General features: G+C 51.9%; 1 protein-coding gene across 2 annotated transcripts in view; it reads right to left on the bottom strand.

The window, feature by feature from the left end:
* Positions 1-20,864, bottom strand: part of LOC140389443 (somatomedin-B and thrombospondin type-1 domain-containing protein) — a 282,415-nt gene that overhangs the window by 50,736 nt on the left and 210,815 nt on the right. For both annotated transcript variants that reach the window (XR_011934410.1, XM_072473603.1), the window contains exon 3: positions 3,636-3,726. Coding sequence is in view for 1 of the 2 variants with exons in the window: in XM_072473603.1 (XP_072329704.1) it covers positions 3,636-3,726 (91 nt within the window). In the remaining variant the exon portion in view is untranslated. The remainder of the gene's footprint in view (positions 1-3,635; positions 3,727-20,864) is intronic.

Raw genomic sequence — 20,864 nt, 5'->3', positions numbered from 1 at the left:
TTTCAGGTGACCGTGGCCTTGAATATTTCCACCAACGGACTCTTCCAGGTTGGAACAGGTGAGCATCGCAAACATCTCGTAATTGGCCATACACAGCGATATCCAGGTGATCTCAGGCATTCTAGACTCCTGGAAAAGGGACTTCACTATCTCCTCTGCAAACAGAGACACGCAGAAGGAATGGGCACATTTCTGGGATAGCGGGTGACATCGGCATGCACGTTTTGCAGGTAATGTACCCCAATGCTGACATGCGCCAGAACCACAAAGGTCACAGGTCACTCAATGTGCAGCTGCTGGGGTCATGCCCAGTAGATTCCGATAGCGCCTGCTCTCCTGCCAACTCCCATGGTGCTTTCATCTTCCGCTAGTCCGCTGAGCCCACAAGCAATTTCAAAGATAGCTGCTCCGTGACAAGGGCAATCTTCTCTCCATCAAACCTGATGACTCCCCTCCAGAATCCACCACAAGTGGCCAACGCCCTTACAATGAGACCCATGCTGCAATCAGCAATATTAACCTGCTAAAATCATGGGTCCACTGCCCAGAGCACTCGCGCAGAGCCGTCTAGTACTTACTGGAGTGAACATTCGCGCTCATGGTGGTTTGTTCTATCGTCCTCCACCTGGCCATCATCAGGGCACAGCCCCGATCACCAAGGTTTGACAACCACTTCGCAGAAAGAGGAAGAGGAGAAGGCCCTTAGCACATCCACGATTCAGACAGGCTGGCCCTGCTGTTCCTTTAGAAACCCAGTTCTCCTGAATGAAACCCTGCTGTCCAACACTTTCCCAGCTTATCATTCTTCTGTCAGGGGCCATCGCAGTGTCCTCCTGGCCACATTCTTGAAATAGAAGGGTAGGTCGTGCCTCACAAACCTTATAGAGTTCTTTGAGAAGGTGACCAAACAGGTGGATGAGGGTAAAGCAGTTGATGTGGTGTATATGGATTTCAGTAAAGCGTTTGATAAGGTTTCCCACGGTTGGCTACTGCAGAAAATACGGAGGCATGGGATTCAGGGTGATTTAGCAGTTTGGATCAGAAATTGGCTAGCTGGAAGAAGACAAAGGGTGGTGGTTGATGGGAAATGTTCAGACTGGAGTCCAGTTACTAGTGGTGTACCACAAGGATCTGTTTGGGGCCACTGCTGTTTGTCATTTTTATAAATGACCTGGAGGAGGGTGTAGAAGGATGGGTGAGTAAATTTGCAGATGACACTAAAGTCGGTGGACTTGTGGACAGTACGGAAGGATGTTACAAGTTACAGAGGGAAATAGATAAGCTGCAGCGCTGGGCTGAGAGGTGGCAAATGGAGTTCAATGCAGAAAAGTGTGAGGTGATTCATTTTGGAAGGAATAACGGGAAGACAGAGTACTGGGCTAATGGTAAGATTCTTGGCAGTGTGGATGAGCAGAGAGATCTCGGTGTCCATGTACATAGATCCCTGAAAGTTGCCACTCAGGTTGAGAGGGTTGTTAAGAAGGCGTACGGTGTGTTAGTTTTTATTGGTAGAGGGATTGAGTTTAAGAGCCATGAGGTCATGTTGCAGCTATACAACACTCTGGTGCGGCCGCATTTGGAGTATTGCGCGCAATTCTGGTCGCCGCATTATAGGAAGGATGTGGAAGCATTGGAAAGGGTGCAGAGGAGATTTACCAGAATGTTGCCTGGTATGGAGGGAAGATCTTATGAGGAAAGGCTGAGGGACTTGAGGCTGTTTTCGTTAGAGAGAAGAAGGTTAAGAGGTGACTTAATTGAGGCATACAAGATGATCAGAGGATTGGATAGGGTGGACAGTGAGAGCCTTTTTCCTCGGATGGTGATGTCTAGCACGAGGGGACATACCTTTAAATTGAGGGGAGATAGATATAAGACAGATGTCAGAGGTAGGTTCTTTACTCAGAGAGTAGTAAGGGTGTGGAATGCCCTGCCTGCAACAGTAGTGGACTCGCCAACACTAAGGGCATTCAAATGGTCATTGGATAGACATATGGACGATAAGGGAATCGTGTAGATGGGCTTTAGAGTGGTTTCACAGGTCGGCGCAACATCGAGGGCCGAAGGGCCTGTACTGCGCTGTAATGTTCTATGTTCTATGTCCTATGAAGGCCCCGCAATACAACCAATCCAAACTAACTTCATCCAACAGCACATCCAATCGTCTACACAAAACTCTATCATCTTTCTTGCCTCCCCGAAGGTCTTCAGGTGTTGTTCAAGCAGCTTCAGTCCCTGTTGCATCTGGAATGTACCTCGCCTTTAAGCGATGTACGCTGGTTTTAAGTCATGCAGCTTAGCATTATCAGTCCCTCGGCAGCACGGTGGCGCAGTGATTAGCACTGCTGCCTCACGGCGCCAAGGACCCGGGTTCGATCCCGACCCCCGGATCACTGTCCGTGTGGAATTTGCACATTCTCCCCGCGTCTGCGTGGCTCTCACCCCCCACAAGCCAAAGATGTGCAGGCTAGGTGGATCGGCCACGCTAAATTGCCCCTTAATTGGAAACAAAAAAATGAATTGCATACTCTAAATTTATTTTACAAAAGTGTTGTCAGCCCCGCGTGCCGTGGCCCCCCTGCTGAGGCGCGTGCTCACTGAGTGTAAGATTGTGACATTGAAAGCAAGAACAAAAGTCATGGTACAGCAAGTTGGACAGGAAGTGTGTGTTTTCATAACATTTTTTAAAAAAAATTTGCTGTGAAATAGAGACATGCTGTCTTGCACTCATCAGGACAAAAGCAAGAGTGCCAAATTTCAAAGGGAGCAACAATTTACACTGCATGAGAAAAGGGTTCAATACCCTTTGAAATTTGGCATTCTTGCATCTGTCTTGAGAAGCAAAAGACATAAAGCTTCAACAGCATGTCTCTTCAGCAATGCTCCAGTTCTCTGCTACCAAATTGATCAGTTTAAAAAGAATATATATTATACCAATATAAAGAATGAGAAAGAGCGAGAGAAATTAGTGGGAGCCAAAGAGAGTGCGAGATATCAGATATGAATTACTCTTGAAGTGAGTAATCTGGCTGTCTGGAAGTGACACACGCTTTTGGCATAGCCTTGAAGATGCCTCATCGGTGGGCAGATGAGTAACAACTCTCCTCTGAGCACTGCCCTCAGGTGTATTAACGACAACTGAGGCAACGTAACCGTTAAGACCTGTTGAACTGATTTGTTTAACACCACAGTGCGAATAAAGGACCAAGCCCCCTGATGAAATGAAATGAAATGAAAATCGCTTATTGTCACGAGTAGGCTTCAATGAAGTTACTGTGAAAAGCCCCTAGTCGCCACATTCCGGCGCCTGTTCGGGGAGGCTGGTACGGGAATTGAACCGTGCTGCTGGCCTGCCTTGGTCTGCATCAAAAGCCAGTGATTTAGCCCAGTGAGCTAAACCAGACCCTGGTGACAGCATCAGCTTCATTTGAACATTAATGTCAAAACAAAAGCAAGGCGAACATAAATATTCTCACGTGATTGAGTTTTTCTCCTCAGCAATTGAAAACAATCGAACGCGTGAAGCTCCAGTTGCTGCCGGTGGTGAAGTAAGACCCCAGTGTGTTGTCTCTTCGCCAGTAAGAGAACTGATCAGTAGCAAAATATTAACAGTCGGGATCTCAACAAAGCTTTGTTACCTTGGTTTCTGCTCCTTCGCCATCATATGAGGCCTTTTCCATGGATCTTTGAAGTTCCTTTTGTATGAATCAGGCAAAATCTTAGCCACCTCTGTAATGAGAATGAAGTTCAGATCGCGCCAGGAAGTTATTTCATTTAATTTTTAGCTAGTTAGCCTCCTTCAGTCAGACGTCAGAGAAATTCTCCGTCGCTCAGATAACCAGGGGGGTGGAGATTAACAAAAATGTTGTGGACAAAAAGACAAAGTGAATGTAAATGGTGGTGATAATTTGATTTGATTTAATTTGATTTGATTTATTGTCACATGTACTGAAGTACAGGGAAAAATATTTTTCTGTGGCCAAGGGAACGTACACAGTACGTACATAGTAGACAAAAGAATAATCACAGAGAACATTGACAAACAGTGATTGGTTACAGTGTGGAACAAGGGGCCAAACAAAGCAAATACATGAGCAAGAGCAGCACAGGGCGTCGTGAATAGTGTTCTCACAGGGAACAGATCAGTCCGAGGGGGAGCCGTTGAGGAGTCTTGTAGCTGTGGGGAAGAAGCTGTTTCTATGTCTGGATGTGCGGGTCTTCAGACTTCTGTACCTTCTGCCTGATGGCAGGGTCTGGAAGAGGGCATAGCCTGGGTGGGAGGGGTCTCTGACAATGCTGTCTGCCTTCCTGAGGCAGCAGGAGGTGTAGACAGAATCAATGTGGGGGTGGCAAGCTTGTCTGATGCGTTGGGCTGAGTTCACCACACTCTGCAGTTTCTTGCGATCTTGGACCGAGCAGTTGCCATACCAGGCTGTGATACAACCGGATAGGATGCTCCCTATCGCATATCTGTAGAAGTTTGACGATGACGGTTCCGACTGTGGCACATTAAGAGATCAGAAAGTGTTAATGGGAGAACAGAGGGAAGCAGTGTGTCAAAGGACAACTTGGAACAGGGAATAAATGGCCCTCGTGGGGTGGGGGAGGGGAGACAGTGATGAGGGCAAAATGGATCATTGGAAGAAATGATAATAATTGAATGGAAATAAAAATGGGGTGAAGATGGAGGAGAGTTCACAGTCTGAAGTTGTTGAACTCAATGTTAAGCCCGGAAGGCTGTAACGGACCCATTCGGAAGATGAGGTGCTGTTCCTCCAGTTTGCGCTGGGCTTCACTGGAACATTGCAGCAGGCCAAGGACGGACATGTGGACAGTGAAAGTCTGGGTCCTGCTTGAGAACGGACCAGAGGTGGTCTGCAAAGCGGTCACCCAGTCTGCGTTAAGGTTAACGTACAGATGTGGAAGGTGCTCAGGGAGCCCGGCGAACCATGTCCATATGTTTTGGTCATGCCCGGCACTGGAGGGGTTCTGGAGAGGAGTGGGGGCACGTGCTGCCCCATATCCCTATGAGACAAAAAATCTGTCTCTCAGCCCTACATATATTCAACAATGGAGCATCCATGGGGGGTAGAGAATTAGAAAGGCTCAAAACCCTTAGAGTTTCCAATCCTAAATGACCGGCCCCTTATCATGAGACTGCCCCATGTTGTAGATTCTGCAACTGGGGGGCAGTTCCTCAGTGTCTACCCTGTCACACTTTGTCCTTTCTCACTTTCACATTGTTCCTGAGCTACTTCAGAAACTGAGACCTCCCGGGTGAGTTATTTCACCTGGTCGCCTTTCCCTCTCCACCCAGCCATCGTTGAGTTGGCCTCATTTTGCATCGCATACCAGCCGCCCTTGGCAGCTGGGAGGAAATAAACGTAGCTTCAGGAAGCGGGGAGGCTGGCGCATCAGTCAAGAGGGACACACCATCTTTGTCCTCTCTCTCTCTCTGCGGTTGTCAGGGTGAGAAAACATTTCTTCAAACAAAGGGTAGTGGAAATTTGGAACTCTTCCCCCCTCTCATTTTGTTCAGACTGGTGGACAAACAATAATGAGATTGGTGGATTTTTGTTGGACGAGGAGATTAAGGGATAAGGAACCAATGTTTTTATATTCATTGACGGGATGTGGGTGTTGCTGGCTTGGCCAAGATTCATTGCCCATCCCTAATTGCCCCTGAGAAGGTGGTGGTGAGCTGCCTTCTTTAGCCGCTGCAGTCCCTGAGGTGTAGGTACACCCACCGTGCTGTTCGGGAGGGAGTTCCAGGATTTTGACCCAGTGAGGAAGGGCGATATATTTCCAAGGCAGGATGGTGAATGGAACTCGCAGACGATGGTGTGTGAGAACCCTCACGAAGCTCCTGAGGAATCACTCATTGAAATCCCTGTGAGGCTCGTGGAGTACAGGTTCCCACGGTAACGGGCTGGTTGCCCGTCCTGCTGGGACTCATTATCGAGTCTCCCAGACCGGACTGGGAGTTTTTTTTATTCGTTCATGGGACGCAGGCGTCGCAGGCTGGGCCAGCATTTATTGCCCATCCCTAATTGCCCTTGAGGGGGCAGTTAAGAATCAACATTGCTGTGGGTCTGGAGTCACATGTAGGCCAGACCAGGTAAGGATGGCAGATTTCCTTCTCGAAAGGACATTAGTGAACCAGATGGGTTTTAACAACAATCGACAATGGTTTTATGGTCATTTTAGTTACAGATTTTTATTGAATTCAAATTTCACCCTCTGCAGTGGCAGGATTTGAACCTGGGACCCCAGCGTACTCTGGGTCTCTGGATTACTAGTCCAGTGACAATACCACTAAACCACCACCTCCCCTAAATTCCTGTTAGACCCGGGCTGGGACACTAATGTTGTCTGCCGCAGGGGTGGCTTTACATTTGAGTTAAAATAAATTTGGTTTAAAGTTTATCTTTGTGCCTCCTGGATTAATAACTTCATGGTGTCCCCATGTGCCTGCTGCCCGGGGAGATGGAGTTAAGATACAGGTCAGCTGAGATCTAACAGAACAGCCTCCTCCAGTTCCAATGTTCTTGTGTCTTCAACTGAGGCTCAGGGTGAGGCCTAGGCTGCTTCATAGCCTCATTCAATCAGTCACTTGAGTTGAGTCACGACACTAGGATCGGTTGAGTGTTCTTTAGGGAGAAGATGTCTGTTTATTAGGGATGTTGGAGCGAGGGGGTGAGTCACGCACCTGGAATTCTCCACTGCTATCCCCTCACCTCCACTGAAATGAAAATGAAAATCGCTTATTGTCACAAGTAGGCTTCAAATGAAGTTACTGTGAAAAGCCCCTAGTCGCCACATTCCGGCGCCTGTTCGGGGAGGCTGTTACAGGAATCGAACCATTCTGCGGGCCTGCCTTGGTCTGCTTTCAAAGCCAGCGATTTAGCCCTGCGCTAAACAGCCCCTACTGGCCCACTGGCCAACTAGGGAGGGGCAATAACTGCTGGAATTAAATGAGAAAATTCAGGAAAAGCTCAGCGGGTCTGGCAACATCTCTGAAGAGAGAAACAGTGGCGGGAAAGGACATTCCCGCTCAAAGTCAATGGGTTTAGGGCTGCTCTCCAAATTGTCCGGTTTTACAATAATAAACGTCCAATTTTCAACGTCCAATATGATTCTTCTTCAGAATTCAGAATCAAGGTTGAGGTTTTCCAGCTTCACCCACTTCCCGAAAACAGGCACGACCGAAAGCATCTGCAATTCTAGGGCAGGTACAGCTCAGCAACTGTGTATAATAATGGGCCACCTTTCTCCCAGTGTGCCTGTATGAACGTTGCTCTCCCCACACCTCATGGCCTCTCTGGTTGAGGTTGTGATTCAATGATCGTCTTCCTAACTCATGAGGCACCTCATCATGTTGGAAAAATCAAGGGCTGATCGGAAGCTCTCCATAAAGGTGCTACGGTTTGGCAAGCAAGATCTCAAGGCCTCTGCGGCACATATCCTGGGAATGTTGTGTGGCCTAGGTCCACGACACTAGGGGATTTAAACTGAATTGATTTCAATTTCTGTCAGCTAAGAGCCTTGGATGCAACTGCACACAGGTCAGGAAATCAAGTCCTTCCCTCACAGAGCTGAATGTACAGAGCTGCAACGGCACGGTAGCACAGTGGTTAGCACTGTTGCTTCACAGCGCCAGGGTCCCAGGTTCGATTCCCGGCTTGGGTCACTGTCTGTGCGGGGTCTGCACGTTCTCCCCGTGTCTGCGTGGGTTTCCTCCGGGTGCTCCGGTTTCCTCCCATAAGTCCCAAGAGACGTGCTGTTGGGTGAATTGGACATTCTGAATTCTCCCTCTGTGTACCCGAACAGGCGCCGGAGTGTGGCGACTAGGGGCTTTTCACAGTAACTTCACTGCAGTTTTAATGTAAGCCGACTTGTGACAATAATAAGGATTCTTATTATTAACAGGGTGGTTTCCATTAGGTTCACGTGCTCTCTTTATATGCATAGTCTTTAGGCAGCATCAGCCATGTGTATCTCTAGTGTAGCGATTCATGGCCATCATTTTCTGCACAGCAGGATCCCACAATTTCCATTGAGTGAATCTGGATTTGATTGTAAAATTAATGTTGGCTGGGACACTGGGACGACTCATTGACTGATGTGAATGTTTAACCACCACCTGAGCTTGCACACAGGGTTTCAATTTAATATCTCAACCAAATGATAGTGGATAGGGCACACCTTCAAGCGGCTCTTGGATAGGTACATGGATTACGGTAGAATGATGGAGTGTAGAATAATTTGTTCTTAATCCAGAACAAACATTCGGCACAACATTGTGGGCCGAAGGGCCTGTTCTGTGCTGTATTTTTCCATGTTCTGACAGTGCAGCGCTCCCTCATTGATGTCCCTCTGACAGTGCAGCACTCCCTCATTAATGTCCCTCTGACAGTGCAGCACTCCCTCATTGATGTCCCTCTGACAGTGCAGCACTCCCTCATTGATGTCCCTCTGACAGTGCAGCGCTCCCTCATTGATGTCTCTCTGACAGTGCAGCGCTCCCTCATTGATGTCCCTCTGACAGTGCAGCACTCCCTCATTGATGCCGCTCCAACAGTGCAGCACTCCCTCATTGATGTCTCTCTGACAGTGCAGCACTCCCTCATTGATGCCCCTCTGACAGTGCAGCTCTCCCTCATTGATGTCCCTCTGACAGTGCAGCGCTCCCTCATTGATGTCCCTCTGACAGTGCAGCACTCCCTCACTGATGTCCCTCCAACAGTGCAGCACTCCCTCAGTACTGACCCTCTGACAGTGCAGCGCTTCCTCATTGATGTCCCTCTGACAGTGCAGCGCTCCCTCACTGATGTCCCTCCAACAGTGCAGCACTCCCTCATTGATGCCCCTCTGACAGTGCAGCTCTCCCTCATTGATGTCCCTCTGACAGTGCAGCACTCCCTCATTGATGCCCCTCTGACAGTGCAGCACTCCCTCATTGATGCCCCTCTGACAGTGCAGCACTCCCTCATTGATGCCCCTCTGACAGTGCAGCACTCCCTCATTGATGCCGCTCCAACAGTGCAGCACTCCCTCATTGATGCCCCTCTGACAGTGCAGCTCTCCCTCATTGATGCCCCTCTGACAGTGCAGCGCTCCCTCACTGATGTCCCTCCAACAGTGCAGCACTCCCTCATTGATGTCCCTCTGACAGTGCAGCACTCCCTCATTGATGCCCCTCTGACAGTGCAGCTCTCCCTCATTGATGTCCCTCTGACAGTGCAGCACTCCCTCATTGATGCCCCTCTGACAGTGCAGCACTCCCTCATTGATGCCCCTCTGACAGTGCAGCACTCCCTCATTGATGCCCCTCTGACAGTGCAGCACTCCCTCATTGATGCCCCTCTGACAGTGCAGCACTCCCTCATTGATGCCCCTCTGACAGTGCAGCGCTCCCTCATTGATGTCCCTCTGACAGTGCAGCACTCCCTCATTGATGTCCCTCTGACAGTGCAGCTCTCCCTCATTGATGTCTCTCTGACAGTGCAGCGCTCCCTCATTGATGTCCCTCTGACAGTGCAGCACTCCCTCATTGATGCCCCTCTGACAGTGCAGCTCTCCCTCATTGATGTCTCTCTGACAGTGCAGCACTCCCTCATTGATGTCTCTCTGACAGTGCAGCACTCCCTCATTGATGTCCCTCTGACAGTGCAGCACTCCCTCATTGATGCCGCTCCAACAGTGCAGCACTCCCTCATTGATGCCCCTCTGACAGTGCAGCACTCCCTCATTGATGCCCCTCTGACAGTGCAGCACTCCCTCATTGATGCCCCTCTGACAGTGCAGCTCTCCCTCATTGATGTCCCTCTGACAGTGCAGCACTCCCTCATTGATGTCCCTCTGACAGTGCAGCTCTCCCTCATTGATGTCTCTCTGACAGTGCAGCGCTCCCTCATTGATGTCCCTCTGACAGTGCAGCACTCCCTCATTGATGCCCCTCTGACAGTGCAGCTCTCCCTCATTGATGTCTCTCTGACAGTGCAGCACTCCCTCATTGATGCCCCTCTGACAGTGCAGCACTCCCTCATTGATGTCTCTCTGACAGTGCAGCACTCCCTCATTGATGTCTCTCTGACAGTGCAGCACTCCCTCATTGATGTCCCTCTGACAGTGCAGCACTCCCTCATTGATGCCGCTCCAACAGTGCAGCACTCCCTCATTGATGCCCCTCTGACAGTGCAGCACTCCCTCATTGATGCCCCTCTGACAGTGCAGCACTCCCTCATTGATGCCCCTCTGACAGTGCAGCTCTCCCTCATTGATGTCCCTCTGACAGTGCAGCACTCCCTCATTGATGTCCCTCTGACAGTGCAGCTCTCCCTCATTGATGTCTCTCTGACAGTGCAGCGCTCCCTCATTGATGTCCCTCTGACAGTGCAGCTCTCCCTCATTGATGTCTCTCTGACAGTGCAGCGCTCCCTCATTGATGTCCCTCTGACAGTGCAGCTCTCCCTCATTGATGTCCCTCTGACAGTGCAGCACTCCCTCATTGATGCCCCTCTGACAGTGCAGCACTCCCTCACTGATGTCCCTCCAACAGTGCAGCACTCCCTCAGTACTGACCCTCTGACAGTGCAGCACTCCCTCATTGATGTCCCTCTGACAGTGCAGCACTCCCTCACTGATGTCCCTCCAACAGTGCAGCACTCCCTCAGTACTGACCCTCTGACAGTGCAGCACTCCCTCATTGATGTCTCTCTGACAGTGCAGCACTCCCTCATTGATGTCTCTCTGACAGTGCAGCGCTCCCTCACTGATGTCCCTCCAACAGTGCAGCGCTCCCTCATTGATGCCCCTCTGACAGTGCAGCTCTCCCTCATTGATGTCCCTCTGACAGTGCAGCACTGCCTCATTGATGCCCCTCTGACAGTGCAGCATTCCCTCATTGATGCCCCTCTGACAGTGCAGCACTCCCTCATTGATGTCCCTCTGACAGTGCAGCTCTCCCTCATTGATGTCCCTCTGACAATGCAGCACTCCCTCATTGATGCCCCTCTGACAGTGCAGCTCTCCCTCATCAATGTCCCTCTGACAGTGCAGCACTCCCTCATTGATGCCCCTCTGACAGTGCAGCTCTCCCTCATCAATGTCCCTCTGACAGTGCAGCTCTCCCTCATTGATGTCCCTCTGACAGTGCAGCTCTCCCTCATTGATGCCCCTCTGACAGTGCAGCTCTCCCTCATTGATGCCCCTCTGACAGTGCAGCTCTCCCTCATTGATGTCCCTCTTGACAGTGCAGCTCTCCCTCATTGATGTCCCTCTGACAGTGCAGCACTCCCTCATTGATGCCCCTCTGACAGTGCAGCTCTCCCTCATTGATGTCCCTCTGACAGTGCAGCACTCCCTCATTGATGTCCCTCTGACAGTGCAGCACTCCCTCATTGATGTCCGTCTGACAGTGCAGCGCTCCCTCATTGATGTCCCTCTGACAGTGCAGCACTCCCTCACTGATGTCCCTCCAACAGTGCAGCACTCCCTCAGTACTGACCCTCTGACAGTGCAGCACTCCCTCATTGATGTCCCTCTGTCAGTGCAGCACTCCCTCCTTGATGCCCCTCTGACAGTGCAGCACTCCCTCATTGATGTCCCTCTGACAGTGCAGCGCTCCCTCATTGATGTCCCTCCAACAGTGCAGCACTCCCTCATTGATGTCCCTCTGACAGTGCAGCGCTCCCTCATTGATGTCTCTCTGACAGTGCAGCACTCCCTCATTGATGTCCCTCTGACAGTGCAGCACCCTCTCATTGATCTCCCTCTGACAGTGCAGCACTCCCTCATTGATGCCCCTCTGATAGTGCAGTACTCCCTCATTGATGCCCCTCTGACAGTGCAGCTCTCCCTCATTGATGTCCCTCTGACAGTGCAGCACTCCCTCATTGATGTCCCTCTGACAGTGCAGCACTCCCTCATTGATGTCCCTCCAACAGTGCAGCACTCCCTCATTGATGCCCCTCTGACAGTGCAGCTCTCCCTCATTGATGTCCCTCCAACAGTGCAGCACTCCATCATTGATGTCCCTCTGACAGTGCAGCGCTCCCTCATTGATGTCCCTCTGACAGTGCAGCACTCCCTCATTGATGTCCCTCCGACAGTGCAGCGCTCCCTCACTGATGCCCCTCTGACAGTGCAGCTCTCCCTCATTGATGTCCCTCCAACAGTGCAGCGCTCCCTCATTGATGTCTCTCTGACAGTGCAGCACTCCCTCATTGATGCCCCTCTGACAGTGCAGCTCTCCCTCATTGATGTCCCTCCAACAGTGCAGCACTCCCTCATTAATGTCCCTCTGACAGTGCAGCTCTCCCTCATTGATGTCCCTCCAACAGTGCAGCACTCCCTCATTGATGTCCCTCTGACAATGCAGCACTCCCTCACTGATGCCCCTCTGACAGTGCAGCTCTCCCTCATTGATGTCTCTCTGACAGTGCAGCACTCCCTCATTGATGTCCCTCTGACAATGCAGCACTCCCTCATTGATGTCCCGCTGACAGTGCAGCGCTCCCTCATTGATGTCTCTCTGACAGTGCAGCGCTCCCTCACTGATGTCCCTCCAACAGTGCAGCACTCCCTCATTGATGCCCCTCTGACAGTGCAGCTCTCCCTCATTAATGTCCCTCTGACAGTGCAGCTCTCCCTCATTGATGTCCCTCTGACAGTGCAGCGCTCCCTCACTGATGTCCCTCCAACAGTGCAGCACTCCCTCATTGATGCCCCTCTGACAGTGCTGCTCTCCCTCATTAATGTCCCTCTGACAGTGCAGCACTCCCTCATTGATGTCCCTCCAACAGTGCAGCACTCCCTCATTGATGTCCCTCTGACAATGCAGCACTCCCTCATTGATGTCCCTCTGACAGTGCAGCGCTCCCTCACTGATGTCTCTCTGACAGTGCAGCACTCCCTCATTGATGCCCCTCTGATAGTGCAGCACTCCCTCATTGATGCCCCTCTGACAGTGCAGCTCTCCCTCATTGATGTCCCTCTGACAGTGCAGCACTCCCTCATTGATGTCCCTCTGACAGTGCAGCACTCCCTCATTGATGTCCCTCCAACAGTGCAGCACTCCCTCATTGATGCCCCTCTGACAGTGCAGCTCTCCCTCATTGATGTCCCTCCAACAGTGCAGCACTCCATCATTGATGTCCCTCTGACAGTGCAGCGCTCCCTCATTGATGTCCCTCTGACAGTGCAGCACTCCCTCATTGATGTCCCTCCGACAGTGCAGCGCTCCCTCACTGATGCCCCTCTGACAGTGCAGCTCTCCCTCATTGATGTCCCTCCAACAGTGCAGCGCTCCCTCACTGATGTCTCTCTGACAGTGCAGCACTCCCTCATTAATGTCCCTCTGACAGTGCAGCTCTCCCTCATTGATGTCCCTCCAACAGTGCAGCACTCCCTCATTGATGTCCCTCTGACAATGCAGCACTCCCTCACTGATGCCCCTCTGACAGTGCAGCTCTCCCTCATTGATGTCTCTCTGACAGTGCAGCACTCCCTCATTGATGTCCCTCTGACAATGCAGCACTCCCTCATTGATGTCCCGCTGACAGTGCAGCGCTCCCTCATTGATGTCTCTCTGACAGTGCAGCGCTCCCTCACTGATGTCCCTCCAACAGTGCAGCACTCCCTCATTGATGCCCCTCTGACAGTGCAGCTCTCCCTCATTAATGTCCCTCTGACAGTGCAGCTCTCCCTCATTGATGTCCCTCTGACAGTGCAGCGCTCCCTCACTGATGTCCCTCCAACAGTGCAGCACTCCCTCATTGATGCCCCTCTGACAGTGCAGCTCTCCCTCATTAATGTCCCTCTGACAGTGCAGCACTCCCTCATTGATGTCCCTCCAACAGTGCAGCACTCCCTCATTGATGTCCCTCTGACAATGCAGCACTCCCTCATTGATGTCCCTCTGACAGTGCAGCGCTCCCTCACTGATGTCTCTCTGACAGTGCAGCACTCCCTCATTGATGCCCCTCTGACAGTGCAGCTCTCCCTCATTAATGTCCCTCTGACAGTGCAGCTCTCCCTCATTGATGTCCCTCCAACAGTGCAGCACTCCCTCATTGATGTCCCTCTGACAATGCAGCACTCCCTCATTGATGTCCCTCTGACAGTGCAGCACTCCCTCATTGATGTCCCTCTGACAATGCAGCACTCCCTCATTGATGTCCCTCTGACAGTGCAGCACTCCCTCATTGATGTCCCTCTGACAATGCAGCACTCCCTCATTGATGTCCCTCTGACAGTGCAGCACTCCCTCATTGATGTCCCTCTGACAATGCAGCACTCCCTCATTGATGCCCCTCTGGCAGTGCAGCTCTCCCTCATTAATGTCCCTCTGACAGTGCAGCACTCCCTCATTGATGTCCCTCTGACAGTGCAGCACTCCCTCATTGATGTCCCTCTGACAGTGCAGCGCTCCCTCATTGATGTCTCTCTGACAGTGCAGCACTCCCTCATTGATGTCCCTCTGACAGTGCAGCTCTCCCTCATTGATGTCCCTCCAACAGTGCAGCACTCCCTCATTGATGTCTCTCTGACAGTGCAGCGCTCCCTCACTGATGTCCCTCCAACAGTGCAGCACTCCCTCATTGATGCCCCTCTGACAGTGCAGCTCTCCCTCATTGATGTCCCTCTGACAGTGCAGCACTCCCTCATTGATGCCCCTCTGACAGTGCATCACTCCCTCATTGATGTCTCTCTGACAGTGCAGCGCTCCCTCATTGATGTCCCTCTGACAGTGCAGCACTCCCTCATTGATGCCCCTCTGACAGTGCAGCTCTCCCTCATTGATGTCTCTCTGACAGTGCAGCACTCCCTCATTGATGTCTCTCTGACAGTGCAGCACTCCCTCATTGATGTCCCTCTGACAGTGCAGCACTCCCTCATTGATGCCGCTCCAACAGTGCAGCACTCCCTCATTGATGCCCCTCTGACAGTGCAGCACTCCCTCACTGATGTCCCTCTGACAGTGCAGCACTCCCTCATTGATGCCCCTCTGACAGTGCAGCACTCCCTCACTGATGTCCCTCCAACAGTGCAGCACTCCCTCAGTACTGACCCTCTGACAGTGCAGCACTCCCTCATTGATGTCTCTCTGACAGTGCAGCGCTCCCTCACTGATGTCCCTCCAACAGTGCAGCGCTCCCTCATTGATGTCTCTCTGACAGTGCAGCGCTCCCTCATTGATGTCCCTCTGACAGTGCAGCACTCCCTCATTGATGCCCCTCTGACAGTGCAGCTCTCCCTCATTGATGTCCCTCTGACAGTGCAGCGCTCCCTCATTGATGTCCCTCTGACAGTGCAGCACTGCCTCATTGATGCCCCTCTGACAGTGCAGCTCTCCCTCATTGATGCCCCTCTTACAGTGCAGCACTCCCTCATTGATGCCCCTCTTACAGTGCAGCGCTCCCTCATTGATGTCCCTCTGACAGTGCAGCACTCCCTCATTGATGTCCCTCTGACAGTGCAGCACTCCCTCATTGATGCCCCTCTTACAGTGCAGCGCTCCCTCATTGATGTCCCTCTGACAGTGCAGCACTCCCTCATTGATGTCCCTCTGACAGTGCAGCGCTCCCTCATTGATGTCCCTCTGACAGTGCAGCACTCCCTCACTGATGTCCCTCCAACAGTGCAGCACTCCCTCAGTACTGACCCTCTGACAGTGCAGCACTCCCTCATTGATGTCCCTCTGTCAGTGCAGCACTCCCTCCTTGATGCCCCTCTGACAGTGCAGCACTCCCTCATTGATGTCCCTCTGACAGTGCAGCGCTCCCTCATTGATGTCCCTCCAACAGTGCAGCACTCCCTCATTGATGTCCCTCTGACAGTGCAGCGCTCCCTCATTGATGTCTCTCTGACAGTGCAGCACTCCCTCATTGATGTCCCTCTGACAGTGCAGCACCCTCTCATTGATCTCCCTCTGACAGTGCAGCACTCCCTCATTGATGCCCCTCTGATAGTGCAGCACTCCCTCATTGATGCCCCTCTGACAGTGCAGCTCTCCCTCATTGATGTCCCTCTGCCAGTGCAGCACTCCCTCATTGATGTCCCTCTGACAGTGCAGCACTCCCTCATTGATGTCCCTCCAACAGTGCAGCACTCCCTCATTGATGCCCCTCTGACAGTGCAGCTCTCCCTCATTGATGTCCCTCCAACAGTGCAGCACTCCATCATTGATGTCCCTCTGACAGTGCAGCGCTCCCTCATTGATGTCCCTCTGACAGTGCAGCACTCCCTCATTGATGTCCCTCCGACAGTGCAGCGCTCCCTCACTGATGCCCCTCTGACAGTGCAGCTCTCCCTCATTGATGTCCCTCCAACAGTGCAGCGCTCCCTCATTGATGTCTCTCTGACAGTGCAGCACTCCCTCATTGATGTCTCTCTGACAGTGCAGCACTCCCTCATTGATGTCTCTCTGACAGTGCAGCACTCCCTCATTGATGTCTCTCTGACAGTGCAGCTCTCCCTCATTAATGTCCCTCTGACAGTGCAGCTCTCCCTCATTGATGTCCCTCCAACAGTGCAGCACTCCCTCATTGATGTCCCTCTGACAATGCAGCACTCCCTCACTGATGCCCCTCTGACAGTGCAGCTCTCCCTCATTGATGTCTCTCTGACAGTGCAGCACTCCCTCATTGATGTCCCTCTGACAATGCAGCACTCCCTCATTGATGTCCCGCTGACAGTGCAGCGCTCCCTCATTGATGTCTCTCTGACAGTGCAGCGCTCCCTCACTGATGTCCCTCCAACAGTGCAGCACTCCCTCATTGATGCCCCTCTGACAGTGCAGCTCTCCCTCATTAATGTCCCTCTGACAGTGCAGCTCTCCCTCATTGATGTCCCTCTGACAGTGCAGCGCTCCCTCACTGATGTCCCTCCAACAGTGCAGCACTCCCTCATTGATGCCCCTCTGACAGTGCAGCTCTCCCTCATTAATGTCCCTCTGACAGTGCAGCACTCCCTCATTGATGTCCCTCCAACAGTGCAGCACTCCCTCATTGATGTCCCTCTGACAATGCAGCACTCCCTCATTGATGTCCCTCTGACAGTGCAGCGCTCCCTCACTGATGTCTCTCTGACAGTGCAGCACTCCCTCATTGATGCCCCTCTGACAGTGCAGCTCTCCCTCATTAATGTCCCTCTGACAGTGCAGCTCTCCCTCATTGATGTCCCTCCAACAGTGCAGCACTCCCTCATTGATGTTCCTCTGACAATGCAGCACTCCCTCATTGATGTCCCTCTGACAGTGCAGCACTCCCTCATTGATGTCCCTCTGACAATGCAGCACTCCCTCATTGATGTCCCTCTGACAGTGCAGCACTCCCTCATTGATGTCCCTCTGACAATGCAGCACTCCCTCATTGATGTCCCTCTGACAGTGCAGCACTCCCTCATTGATGTCCCTCTGACAGTGCAGCGCTCCCTCATTGATGTCTCTCTGACAGTGCAGCACTCCCTCATTGATGTCCCTCTGACAGTGCAGCTCTCCCTCATTGATGTCCCTCCAACAGTGCAGCACTCCCTCATTGATGTCTCTCTGACAGTGCAGCGCTCCCTCACTGATGTCCCTCCAACAGTGCAGCACTCCCTCATTGATGCCCCTCTGACAGTGCAGCTCTCCCTCATTGATGTCCCTCTGACAGTGCAGCACTCCCTCATTGATGCCCCTCTGACAGTGCATCACTCCCTCATTGATGTCTCTCTGACAGTGCAGCGCTCCCTCATTGATGTCCCTCTGACAGTGCAGCACTCCCTCATTGATGTCCCTCTGACAGTGCAGCTCTCCCTCATTGATGTCCCTCCAACAGTGCAGCACTCCCTCATTGATGTCTCTCTGACAGTGCAGCGCTCCCTCACTGATGTCCCTCCAACAGTGCAGCACTCCCTCATTGATGCCCCTCTGACAGTGCAGCTCTCCCTCATTGATGTCCCTCTGACAGTGCAGCACTCCCTCATTGATGCCCCTCTGACAGTGCATCACTCCCTCATTGATGTCTCTCTGACAGTGCAGCGCTCCCTCATTGATGTCCCTCTGACAGTGCAGCACTCCCTCATTGATGCCCCTCTGACAGTGCAGCTCTCCCTCATTGATGTCTCTCTGACAGTGCAGCACTCCCTCATTGATGTCTCTCTGACAGTGCAGCACTCCCTCATTGATGTCCCTCTGACAGTGCAGCACTCCCTCATTGATGCCGCTCCAACAGTGCAGCACTCCCTCATTGATGCCCCTCTGACAGTGCAGCACTCCCTCACTGATGTCCCTCTGACAGTGCAGCACTCCCTCATTGATGCCCCTCTGACAGTGCAGCACTCCCTCACTGATGTCCCTCCAACAGTGCAGCACTCCCTCAGTACTGACCCTCTGACATTGTACTCTGACACAGTACTGTCTCTCTGACAGTGCAGCGCTCCCTCATTGATGTCCCTCTGACAGTGCAGCACTCCCTCATTGATGTCCCTCTGACAGTGCAGCTCTCCCTCATTGATGTCCCTCTGACAGTGCAGCACTCCCTCATTGATGTCCCTCTGACAGTGCAGCTGTCCCTCATTGATGTCCCTCTGACAGTGCAGCTCTCCCTCATTGATGTCCCTCTGACAGTGCAGCACTCCCTCATTGATGTCCCTCTGACAGTGCAGCTGTCCCTCATTGATGTCCCTCTGACAGTGCAGCTCTCCCTCATTGATGTCCCTCTGACAGTGCAGCACTCCCTCATTGATGTCCCTCCGACAGTGCAGCGCTCCCTCATTGATGCCCCTCTGACAGTGCAGCACTCCCTCATTGATGTCCCTCTGACAGTGCAGCACTCCCTCATTGATGTCCCTCTTGACAGTGCAGCACTCCCTCATTGATGTCCCTCTTGACAGTGCAGCTCTCCCTCATTGATGTCCCTCTGACAGTGCAGCACTCCCTCATTGATGTCCCTCTGACAGTGCAGCTCTCCCTCATTGATGTCCCTCTGACAGTGCAGCACCCTCTGATTGATGTCTCTCTGACAGTGCAGCACTCCCTCATTGATGTCCCTCTGACAGTGCAGCTCTCCCTCATTGATGTCCCTCTGACAGTGCAGCACTCCCTCATTGATGTCCCTCTGACAGTGCAGCGCCCTCTCATTGATGTCTCTCTGACAGTGCAGCACTCCCTCATTGATGTCCCTCTGACAGTGCAGCACTACCTCAATGATGTCGCTCCAACAGTGCAGCGCTCCCTCATTGATGTCTCTCTGACAGTGCAGCACTCCCTCATTGATGTCCCTCTGACAGTGCAGCACTACCTCATTGATGTCCCTCTGAGAGTGCAGCACTCCCTCATTGATGTCCCTCTGAGAGTGCAGCACTCCCTCATTGATGTCCCTCTGAGAGTGCAGCACTCCCTCATTGATGTCCCTCTGACAGTGCAGCACTACCTCATTGATGTCCCTCCAACAGTGCAGCACTCCCTCATTGATGTCCCTCTGACAGTGCAGCACTACCTCAATGATGTCCCTCCAACAGTGCAGCGCTCCCTCATTGATGTCCCTCTGACAGTGCAGCACTCCCTCATTGATGTCCCTCTGACAGTGCAGCACTACCTCATTGATGTCCCTCCGACAGTGCAGCACTCCCTCATTGATGCCGCTCCAACAGTGCAGCGCTCCCTCATTGATGCCCCTCCAACAGTGCAGCACTCCCTCAGTACTACCTTTCCAACAGTGCAGATCTCCCTCAGTATTGACCCTCCAACAGTGCAGCACTCCCTCAGTACTACCTTTCCAACAGTGCAGTTCTCTCTCAGTATTGACCCTCCAACAGTGCAGATACCTAAGCGGGAAATTAGGAGGCATCATGAAAAGTAATTGGCAAGTAGGATTAAGGTAAATCCCAAAGCCTTTTATTCATATGTAAAAAGCAATAGGGGGCCAGGGAAAGGATTGAACTGCTTAAGGACAGTAGGGGAATCTATGTGTTGAGCCAGAGGGAATGGGCGAGGTACTAAATCAATACTTTGCATCAGTGTTCACGAAAGAAAAGGACTTTGTGGAAGATGATTCTTGAGTAGGATGTGTGGACAGTCTCCGTCATGTTGACATCGCAAAGGCGGAGGTACTGGGTGTTTTAAAAGACATTAAGGTAGATAAGTCCCCTGGGCTGGATGGGATTTATCCCAGAATACTGAGAAAAGCAAGGGAGGAAATTGCTGGGGCCTTAACTGATGTCTTTGTATCCTCATCAGCTACAGGTGAGATCCCAGAGGACTGGAGAATAGCTAATCTGGTACCGCTGTTTAAGAAAGGTAACAGGGACAATCCAGGAAACTGTAGGCATTGAGCCTCAAGTCGGTAGTAGGTAAATTATTGGAGAGAATTCTCAGGGACAGGAATTATACCCAGTTGGAAACAAATGGACTCATTAGCGATGGACAGCATGGTTTGTGAAGGGGAGGCCGTGCCTCACTAACTTGATCAAGTTTTTTGAGGAGGTGACAAAGATATTGATGAGGGGAGGGCAGGGGATGTTGTTTATATGGACTTCAGTAAAACCTATGACAAGGTGTCTCATGGCAGACTGGTACAAAAGGTGAAGTCACACGGGATCAGAGGTGAGGTGGTAAGATGGATACAGAACTGGCTCGGTCGCAGAAGGCGGAGGGTAGCAGTAGAAGGTGTTTTTCTGAATGAAATGTTGTGACTGGTGGTGTTCCACAGGGATCTGTGCTGAGGGCCTCTGTTGTTTGTGGTGTACATAAACGATTTGAAGGAAAATGTAGCTGGTCTGATTAGTAAGAGTGCAGCTCTCCCTCAGTACTGACCCTCCAACAGTGCAGTTCTCCCTCAGTATTGACCCTCCAACAGTGCAGCTCTCCCTCAGTACTGACC

Source organism: Scyliorhinus torazame, chromosome 1 (assembly GCF_047496885.1).
Source record: "Scyliorhinus torazame isolate Kashiwa2021f chromosome 1, sScyTor2.1, whole genome shotgun sequence".
Taxonomy (NCBI): Eukaryota; Metazoa; Chordata; class Chondrichthyes; order Carcharhiniformes; family Scyliorhinidae; genus Scyliorhinus; species Scyliorhinus torazame.
Note: the sequence above shows the minus strand (reverse complement) of the source record. Positions and strands in the feature narration are given on the sequence as shown.